The sequence below is a fragment of the Ahaetulla prasina genome, chromosome 4, assembly GCF_028640845.1.
Source record: "Ahaetulla prasina isolate Xishuangbanna chromosome 4, ASM2864084v1, whole genome shotgun sequence".
Classification (NCBI taxonomy): domain Eukaryota; kingdom Metazoa; phylum Chordata; class Lepidosauria; order Squamata; family Colubridae; genus Ahaetulla; species Ahaetulla prasina.
Window position 1 is genome coordinate 103,214,247 of NC_080542.1, and position 10,938 is coordinate 103,225,184.

Consider the following 10,938-nt stretch of genomic DNA (forward strand, 5'->3'; position numbering starts at 1 on the left):
AATCACAGCATAGCGCAAGTCCCCTGTCTTCTTCTTCACAAAGAGGACCGGGGCCGAGAGGGACTTTGAAGGCGGATGAACCCTCGGGCCAGGTTTTTGTCCAGGAAGTCCCTGAGGCGGCCAACTCGGGCTCCGACATGGAATACAGGCGTCCCACAGGCAGTGGTGCGTTGGGCAGAAGGTCCACGGGGCAATCGTAGGGCCGATGCGGGGGTAGTCGGTCCGCCTCCTTCTCGCTGAACACGTCGGCGAAGTCCGTCAGCTCAGGAGGCAAGGTGATGGCAGCGGTGGGGACGTTCTGGCCGGCACAGGTGTGGCGGATGTGATCGACGCACTGCAGACTCGGGAAAGAGATGGTGTTCCGCGACCAGGCCACCTGAGGATCGTGGGTCCGAAGCCAGGCCATCCCAAGGACCACAGGAAAATGAAGGTCCGCCGTGACATAAAACTGGATCGCCTCCTCATGGTCCCCAATAGCCAGGCGCAAAGGCTGGGTGGTGAATTTAATGGGGCCGGACACCAGTTCTCGCCCATCAATTGTCTCTACCCGCATCGGAGGTCCACGGAACCACGGGACCGCAAACTGGGCCACAAAGGCCTGATCCATAAAGTTTGTTGTGGCCCCTGAGTCCACCAGCGCATGCGCCTGGAGCCCGTCCGACTGGTTCCCCAACCATATCCGTGTGTCCAGAATCAGATGCCGAGGGGGCCCAGAGTCTACTTCCGCAACGTCCAGTGGGGGCTTAGTACGTGCCCGACCTAGGGTTTCCCCGAGGTTGGGCCTGCTCCGCTTCCGATTGGTCACGCTGTGATTCGGGGACGGCGTCGTGCCGCCGCTTTCTGGGGCAAGAAGCGGCGGCGGGCTCCCCACAGTACAGGCACAATCCCCTTGGCGCCTCGGTTCCGCTCCTGGGCTGTCAGGCGAGATCTGGCGCTCCCATCTCCATGGGCTCTCCCGCAGCGGTTACAAAACGTGGGGCGACCCTGGGTGCTGGTGGTGCAGGAAGTGGGGGTGCAGATGTCGACGGCGGGTCCCGGGGGGTGCGACGGGACGGTCGCCGTTGCAGACGGGCATCGAGGCGGAGACAAAGGGCACCAAGTTGTCGAGGGTCCGCGGGCGCCCACGCGGGCCAGCTCGCCTTGCAATTCCTCTGAGAGTCCCTCCTGAACGCTGGCCCACCAGCGCTGCATCATTCCAGTCAGAGTCCTGGCACAAAAGACGAAATTCGGCGATGTACTCCTGCAGGGGCGTTTCCCTTGACTGAGTTCCTTAAGGCGCCTGGTTGCCGTCAGCATTCGAACGGGTCCTCATACATGGTGCGAGGTGCTGCCAAAACGCTGTTGGTCCGCCAGCAGGGGCTGTCCTGGAGCAAGAGGCGTGGCCCATCGAGCAGCCGAGCCGGAAAGAAGGTTAATCACGAAGGCCACCTTAGCCCGGTCGTCTGGGAAATCCTCTGGCCTCATAGCCATGTAGAGTTGGCACTGTCCCAAGAAGGTCGGGAACATCTCAGGCTGCCCAGAAAACTTATCCGCACGGTTATCGGGCACTTGCGGCGAGGAGGAGGTGGGAGGATGGGGGGCTGCAGGCACATTCCTGGCAGCAAGTTGGCCTGCCAAGTGAGCCACTTGCTGCTGGAGCTGTTGATTAGCTGCGTGTAGCTGCTCTAACTGCTGCTGTACCTGCTGCTGATCCATCTTTGGTGGAAGATGTTTTAGTCAGGTCTTGGACAAAATGTTCTGTTTCCTTCCCCAATACTCCCAGCAAAGAGTCCGGCAGAGGCCTTCCTTTTTTTGCTTTTATTTACATAGATACATGTCCTGGCCACGTCTACCCACGGGCCTGCCAAGTTTCTGGAGATAACGAGGAAATTATAGATAAGGGCAGAATTACTCACGAATATATTCTTCCTCCATTGAAATAGTTAGCTCGCCAATTCATTAGCTCGCCAACTCATTACTTTGTCCAAGACAAAAAACCAGGAAGTCCCGCCTCCTATTTATAGTCTCTGCAGATGTCACTGCATGACAATTATGACTTGGCTTTGTCCCAACTCTTCCGCTGCTGCGCACGGCGATTACGTCTACGTGACCTTGCATCGCTCCAAAACTGTTCTTGGGGCGTTGCCAAATCAGAAGGAGGCTCCATGGAATCAGGCTGTGCCGGCCCCTCCCCATCCCTTTGAGTGGGTGCCAGGGAGGGAAAGGGCTCAAGAGAAGCAGGGCTGGCCAGGTCTTCTCCCTCACTTTCTGAATCATCCGAGTCCAGGAGTCCGGGTCCAGGAACCTGGGTCACAACAGCGGTGTTGGGTAGCGGTCAGAAAGTCCAGGCGAAGGAGAGAGTGATCTGACCATGACAAAGGTTCAATGACTATTTCCTTTAAGTCCAGATCTCTCAACCACTGACCAGAGACAAAAATCAGGTCCAGTGTGCCTCCCCCGATGTGAGTGGGGCCATCCACTACTTGAGTCAGGTCCAAGGCCGTCATGGAAGCCAAGAACTCCCGAGCTACCGTCGATGACGAGCCAGCAGATGGCAGATTAAAGTCCCCCATGACTAAAAGTCTGGGGGTCTCCACTGCCACCCCGGCAAGCACCTCTAGAAGCTCGGGCAGGGCAGCTGTCACGCAGCAAGGAGCCAGGTACGCGACCAGCAAGCCCAACTGACATCTCGACCCCACCTCACAAAGAGGATTCACACCCGGCAATCTGAGGTACAGTGGTCTCCTCGGCTCTAGACTCTCTTTAATAACAACCGCCACCCCCACCCCTACCCTGGGCCTCGGCTGATGGAATGCACGGAAACCCGGTGGGCACATCTCGACCAGGGGCACGCCCCCTTCAGTACCCAACCAGGTCTCCGTAACGCCTATAATATCCGTGGCACCCCCCTGAATCAGATCATATATTAGGGGGGCCTTATTGGCCACGGACCGTGCGTTGCATAACATCAGACGAAGGCCCAGGCTCTGAGAGTCTTGACCATCCGGGGAACGGGTGAAGTCAGGGGGATCGGGGCACGCGATCGCCTGCAAACATCGAACGCGTGACCTTGCATCGACACGATCCCCTTCCGCCATATCTGCCCCTCCCACTTACCGTGCAAATAGACTCACCTCACACAAAGGAACACACTCCCCCATAACCTCCGAACCCATTTGACAGTCGCCACGAGCATGCGCTGGAACTGGTTTCCTCCCGACGGGCTACCCCATCACCCGCCCTACCCTCCCACCCCTTAAAATTGCCCTGTCTAAAACCCCAAAGGCTCTTTCTTCTCGCATGCCACCTCTGTGGGTCCCAAGACCCGTCATTGAGGCCGGCCCTTGGTAGCGATATGGGCCATTCCTGCGAGGCGGGGGCACCTCGCAGGCGCAAGAGTTCATGTACAGTGTAGCGCATAGAAAAAGTGCGAATCGACGAGGGATGCTAAGATGGTAAAATAGTTTCTTTGGAGCTGCTCTTTTATCCTGATGGCAAATGAGGTAAAAGCAGAACTTGGTGATGTGATTTATTAGTTAAATGAGTGTATTAAGATCTGCGTAATGGCTTTTAATATCTCAACTTTATAGAAACCTTATCTTTCCCCAGTACACAGAATTACTAAAACTAAAGCAAAAAATCTCTGCTACTTTATGTTACAGCATAATCTGGAGAACCCTTCTCCTCAATGTTTGTGTCAAATGAAAAAGTAAGGTGGACTTGAGATGTGAGGAGGTATGGAGGGACAGCTTCAGGAAGCAAGGCAAATTTGGAGTTACAAACAACTGGGTTAATGGATAGGAGTAAATAGGAAACAAATGTGAACAGAAGATAGCAGGGGATATGAGCTGTTAATAGATTAGGGTTAACAGATCTGGTACAAGTTAATCAGATCATTTGAAGAAAGCCCTGGAAGGGATGGAAGTAATTTTGGTACCTTGCTGTTTATATTCCCTTAAATGCTATGGAAGGACAGGTGAATTTTGCACCCCATATAATGCCTAAATTCCATCAGAACCCATTAGTGCTTAGCTTCAGGTAAAAGCAGACTGGCAAATACAACCCACTCTAGCAGAATTCTCTCTAGGTCTGTTCTATTTTCCTTGTTTGTTTTTTTTAAACAATTTACCATTAATCTGTCTTTTGAACAAGGAATCTGTTTCCTTCTGTTTCCTTTGACACATACTTTACTGGAATCCATTTTCAATGGCTGAAAGTTATTGAGCTCCTGTTAGTATTAATCATAACAATATTTACCTTCAAAGGACGAAAGACAATTAAATTTGGATCTCTGTTATTTGGTATTGCTTTTGGAAAAGATTGTTTCTTAAACTTTCATATACTTGATTTGGATTCATCTTGCTCAGCCTAAACAAAATTGAAAGCAAAATGCATTTAGTCATTTGTCAGGTTCATAAGATCTATGGTAAAAGTTTATGGCAGGAAGCATTGGCTAACACAGAGAAGGAGTAATGATATGCAGTTCTTATATGTGAATTTACCAAAAATTTAACATAGGATCTTTTTCAATTCTGTTAAACTATTTTTGAGTTGGTATCAGATACTATTTTTTTTAATGAAATACTCTGTATTTGTGTGCCTGTGTGTATTTACAGTAATAGAAAAGAATGTTTCTATTAGTGGGAACCAAACAGAATAGAGGCAAAGAAAGATGAGTCCAATTTGAGCACTTCTGAAAAATGCCTCAGTAATGTGCACTTTTTTAATTATTAAAAAGCAGCATTAGAAGGAAGACTGCACCAGTTACCTAAACTGGAAAAATATTTCCGATTAAACATGTTTAGAGATACAGGGTTTATTTTTCTTTTTAAAAAAAAGTGTTTATCAGGAAACACATACAAAACAGATGATGATATAATCACATTGTTGTCTCATTGAGTATATATGGCTTGCAGGAACATAGGTAAGTAAGTAGGTTTTTTAAAAACCCATTTTTCAGACATTGAAACAGATGCCTAGCCATTTAAAAAGTAATTTCCTGTCTTGGCCCTAACTGCATTTCAAGTGCTTGAGAAAGTCATGCGTACAACATTCATACACTCTTTCTTAACATTTTAATTTTCCATTCATGCTCTTATAGCTGTACATAAGGAGGAAACTTGAGTCATATGTAAAACTCTTGCATTCATATCAGACTAAAGGTTAATACTGCATATTGTTTTCAATTAGGAGTACAATAGATTTGGCTGGTGGGTAGGAGAAATGAAAGGAACCATTGGCTTAGTGCCTAAAGCCTACATAATGGAGATGTATGATATTTGAGAGGCAACAGTAAGTACATTTTAATTCAATTTTCTGTAATGGTTTATATGTTCTTTTATTCTTTTTTTGTACAGGTTTCTTTTCCTGGAACCTTTAATGTATTTCTTGGGATGGGAGAAGAACAAAGATCTGTAATTTTATATCAAATAAATAATGTGTTTCTAGATATAGAAAATATGTTCTCCAATATCCCATGTCCATCACACCAATATTGTGGCCATCACACCAATATTTGACCTTCATTTTATTATAATTAAAGAGTACCAGGAATAGAGTATTTAGAACATTGACCAGGACATGTAAGCAATTTTATTTTGCAAAATGATTCCAGTTCTTTCCTTTCTTCTTAGTGTAGACATAGAAATTAGGAAAGGTGAGCAGACTCCTTTCCATCATTTTTTTCATAAAGACTATTGTCTTTTTAAAACAACTACAGTAATACCAAAACTAACAGTCTGAGCTGTCAATTAAGTTGTTATAATTAATAAATGATTCTGTAATGGCAAAGGAAAGAGTGGATTTAGAAACCTGATCATTTGTGGTACTCTCTAGCCATGTTATGCTTGCAAACTACCTGACTGAATAGTTATAATTAATGGGGCTTCAAAAAAAGTCATACACTTCAAATGTTCAAATATCTGCATGTGTCCTAAAACTTGCTTTAATACAAATTTTGAACATGGTTCAGAAGTCTTTTTAAAGATTTTTCATTGGGAAAGATTTCAATTCAAAATATTTCATATACCCTGGCCTATTTTCATTTTGTCTAGAGTATCCTCAAATTTGGCTCTTTTTAGCAGCTTCTTTTCCTATATATGTATATTGTATTTAGCTGTTTTAATAGCAATAACCTATTTGCACCTAACATTAGGAGTGTGCAGTTCTCCAAATACAAACATGCCTATGGGAGGTCCATGCAGCTGCTTAAAGTAGCTATATCTTTTCTGAGAATGTAGGAGCTTTCAACAGCTGCAGTATAATCCTTACAAAAGAGAGATGCTGCAGGCAGACAAGTGTTATATGTCCATATCTGTGTGCGTTCCAAATATCCTTTTTAAATCTGCAGTATGGCATAGCCTTCTTCAATATAAATGTCAGGTGTTGATGTTATAATTGTACTCCTGTTTGCCCAAATTTCTTAGGCTATCAATGATCTAAATAGGTTCCAGACAATATGGATAAAGGTGGTAGCACCACATGTTGTTTTCAAGGGTTTGCTTACATAACCAAATGTTTTAAAATTAATTTAAGAAACATTCTTGTTTCAATTCAGTGTCCCTCTCCCCAACTTTTTAAAAATTTGATATTGCAAGCTGAGAAGAATTAAGTACCAGACTTTTTTGTTCACTTTTGCAGTCTTTATTTAGTTCAGACATGGGATTTGTTGCTTAATTATGAAAATAAAGCTAATCAATTGAAATATTGTAAAGATGTTGTTCTACACTAATAGGATAGATTCAGTCATTTGTCACATGAAATTGTTATATTGTTGTTGCTGTAGTGCTCACCAGTGCAAAGGACTAAGGGATTTTCTGTTCTGATTAATTACTAAGGAAAATGAGCAGAACTTAACTCTGGAAGAGTTCTGTGTGGTTAGCACATGGAGTGTTACTAGTTGACTAAAATGAGAGTATATAGGGCTTGTTGGGTGAATTAAACACATCTGTTATTGCCTTATAATTTGTGAACTGCAGACAATTGACCAAGGATATTCTGTGGTTATTTTTATTGATCAGGGAAGTATTTTTAGAATTTTTTGTTATCATTAATCAAAAAAAGAAACAAGCCTCTAGTTTGTGCATCTGTTTTCTAAGATGCATTAAAGCTGTAGATTAGGGAAATTCACATTAATTTTGGTGGTAGCAATGTAATGAATAATAGAATAGAATAGAATAGAATAGAATAGAATAGAATAGAATAGAATAGAATTTTATTGGCCAAGTGTGATTGGACACACAAGGAATTTGTCTTGGTGCATATGCTCTCAGTGTACATAAAAGAAAAGATACATAAGTGTATGTACTCAGTGTACATAAAAGAAAAGAATAAAGAAATTTCCAGTATGGTATCCTGATTTGAAGTTTCTTCATGTAGTGGAAAATCATATTACAAAACTATTTAGGGGCCCCAAGGTTAGGAAAACATGGAGTTAAGAATTTCTTATGGTTTAAGCATATTCTACCTTTTTGTATTCGTAACTATAGTGTTTTTCCCCCTCCCTTGCTTTCCAGCCAGTCTGATTCTGAAAACTGCAAGCCAGCTGTGAAGAGGTTACAGAGATCTACATGAAATTAAAGACTGGGAAGATACAGACATTTTTACTTTGGTTTTTGCTATTTGCTTTGACACTCTTTGTTGTGGTATACAGTTATTTAGGGTTGTATTTATTACTCACTTGGTAAATGAGCATAACCTGATTATATGCACTTGAAATTTAATGGAAGAGAGCTGCAATAAATTTTTGATGATCAGCCTAATTAATTTCAATATGTGCAACACAGCAGATCTTTGCAAGATTTTATGCCTCTACTTGACATAAGTGATACACGGCAACGGATCCTTCCTGTAACATTGCTATGATTTGCTTTTTCTTAACTGAAAAGGAAAAGTCTTTTCCTTCGTTTGCATTTTAATCCTAAACAGTGTGTGTGTGTGTGTGTGTGTGTGTGTGTGTGTGTTTGTATGTATGTATATGTATGTATATGTGTGTGTGACACTTTGATAGCATATTGAAATATATATCTCTTTTGAATTATTTAAAAAAGGTGTACACATTATAGCATCAGTACATTTTTTTTTCAGCAGAGCTTTTGGGAATTAAGTGTTTCTTCCAAAAACTTGTATGACTATTAACTCTGCTTGATTAATGGCTACTTCTACATAGCTTTGCTTCAGTTGCTTCACAGCTTGCTTCTTAGAAGAAAGTTGTGAAGCAATTGAAGCAAAAACCAACAATCATATGTAATGATCAACAATATTAGAAATTATATTAGGCTGCTAAGTCATTAATATATTTGATAAGTCCAGTATAAAATGCTAAACAAAATCCATTTTTTGACTTTACTCTGTTTATTCCAAAACTCCTCATGTTTCTTTTTCTATATAGAGCAAGAGACATGTTGATCCACAAAGCATTGTAATGGTCCGAATTATCTTTGTTTGCTTATAATAACAAATTATGAGATAGGAAAATTAATTGATATTTGGGTGACTTGTATTTGTATTCTCTTTCCATATTTTTGCTGGGTCCTGGGATCCTCTCCATCTGTATGCTCAAATTCTGCAGGTATCATGCTCCTAATCTCTTTTCTAGATTAACATAGGTAGTATTTTGATGAAATTTCACTAACTTAAAATATTTTTTTGAAGTTCTATTGTGCTATTTCATCTGCATCATAAAAGCAGGACCAGAAGGTTCAGTGTTAAGATTTATTATTTTGGGGGGCAAAGGCCATAACTTTCAGAAAATATGTATTGAGAGCATAACTCAATGTGATTTGATATATTTCCTGTTTCTAAATTAATGGTGGCCAAAGATCAAGTTTAGACAGAATTCCTTTAAAATTAATATAGCTCAAAATACAAAATGCTCATAAGTTAAAAAATTAAATTGCTTTAAAAGGATTCATTTGTTTCTGTCTATCTTTCTAGTTATCTTTTACTATGCATACATGCAAATAGTTTATCACATAGTGAAGCTATTAATTTTCTGCACATAATTCCCTAAATATATATATTTTAAAATAAAATCTTTAGTTATAGAAAGCTATTATGATAAGGAGAAGGTTAATTGGATGGATTGGAAATAAACTCCCATTGTAATCAGAGGGACCTAAATGAATCTAATGTAGATTGTGATTTTATATGCAGGAAATAAATATTGTCTGCTTTTGAAAAAATGTGTAAAAGGCTCAAACAGTAAGTCTGTATCCAGTGCTGTCAAGGCTAACCCATCCCAGAGAAAGCGTTCAAACAAATCTCCCACATTGCATTCTGAAGTGGTATAATCCAAGTCGAGTTTTAGCATGTGATTAATGATTCTTGCCATGCAACAAGGCATAAAAGCCTCTTTCAATTGCAATGTTTATCTCCTGTTTTATTGTTTGTTTTTTATAAATTCCATTGAAGACTATTGGCTAGACTATTATTTTAAGAAAATTCATTGGTGAATGAAGAATTTTTAAAAAAGATTAATCATTCTTCAAGTTTATGGATATGGCCTGACATGCCTGAAATGCAACGATTGTTAACAAATCAGGAATTATATCACTGTTCCAAAACATGTCTTAGTGCTAGAAATAATGCTAATCTTTTGTATTACCAATGTTAGCCAGAAGATGGCAGTAGACTTTCACGGCACGTGCTGGTGAGGAACCCATCCCCCAGCCACTTTTTTTGGTGTTCAAATGAATTTTTTGCAACTTAAAATATTTGGAGAATTTCCTTCCCCTTTTCATGTTAATCCAGGAGAGGGAGTCCTTAGCCAACTGATCAATGACAAACCCTTCAAATATTTTTTGCTATTGATTGGATGATGTCGGCAGCAGTGATTTTATTGTTCTCTTAACCTTTCTTTCATGTACAACACAGCTGATGTTAACAAACACACCATTCACAGTGCAGATATTTCAAAGGTACTATATTCATATCTTTTAACTAGACATACTGTAATCTAAGCCAGTAAAAAGAAAAGGGTGAGCATATTTGTTTATGAAGGCTTGACAAATGCTATAACCTGGGGGAAGGGAGAGGAGAACCATTTGGCAATATATGCTAATTGGTTTGTTCTCATTATTTACTTATATTTCCTTGTGTTCCTTTGCAAACAAGTTTTTTTTAAGTCATATTTTATATAATATCTTGCTTATTTGCTCTACTATATTTGTACTACACTGCCATTAGATCCTAGAATAATATTCCATGCTGCAAATTTTTAAGGTTCAAATAAAGTTTAATTGTTTGCAAACTGTTATGATGCTAATAATTCAATAGCCTGCTGGGTTACTAATGAAATTACTTTGTTATGATTAATTTGGAAAATAGTGTGTTGATTGTAGTAATTAAACACAACAAGGTGAAGTAAATGATTCTAATGCCATCTGGCCTCCAAAATGAATGAAGAAACGAAATGGAGCTGTCATCTGAATTTATTCAGAGACGTAAGGGTAATACAGATGCTTTCCTGTGCAGAGATGCCAGGATGTGCTCATGTTAGCTTGTACAGTGATTTCATACACATATACATATGGTTATTCATTTGATTATGTGGTTTATGTCCCAATTCTTTTCTTCTATAGTAGCCATCCATGGCCCCGGAGCACTCATGGAGTGAGAGCACGTCTGGAAGAAGCAACAGGTTGGGAATTATGTTCATAGCATCTGCATTTCCAGTTGCTATGAATGGCCATAAGTTTTCAGGCAAAACATGAATAGCTATGTGTATCTAATCTACTGCTGTGTTTATAGTGCAAGAAATATATACTTCTTGAGTTATATATTTGTTGGCATGTATCATATTTATTAATGCTTGGAACTGAACATATTCTTGTAATTGGCTTTTAATGCAACCTTAGGGCACTATTTCTAATGATAAACCAGTGGAATAAAATAATATGATATCATGCTTGTACAATATAGTATACTCAGGCAGAAAGTCCAAAGAGATCAAAGAGATGA

The 10,938-nt window shown here is 40.8% G+C and overlaps 1 protein-coding gene across 2 annotated transcripts in view; it reads left to right on the forward strand.

Annotated features, from left to right (window-relative positions):
* The window catches only part of SKAP2 (src kinase associated phosphoprotein 2), a 317,205-nt gene extending 308,319 nt beyond the window's left edge, over positions 1–8,886 (forward strand). Inside the window, exons 14-15 of one of the 2 annotated variants that reach the window (XM_058180970.1) lie at positions 5,170–5,271; positions 7,494–8,886. In XM_058180970.1, the coding sequence (XP_058036953.1) occupies positions 5,170–5,262 (93 nt within the window). In that variant the 3' untranslated portion in view covers positions 5,263–5,271; positions 7,494–8,886. The remainder of the gene's footprint in view (positions 1–5,169; positions 5,272–7,493) is intronic. The other variant, XM_058180969.1, reaches the window with a different exon arrangement.
* The last annotated feature ends 2,052 nt before the right edge of the window (positions 8,887–10,938 follow it).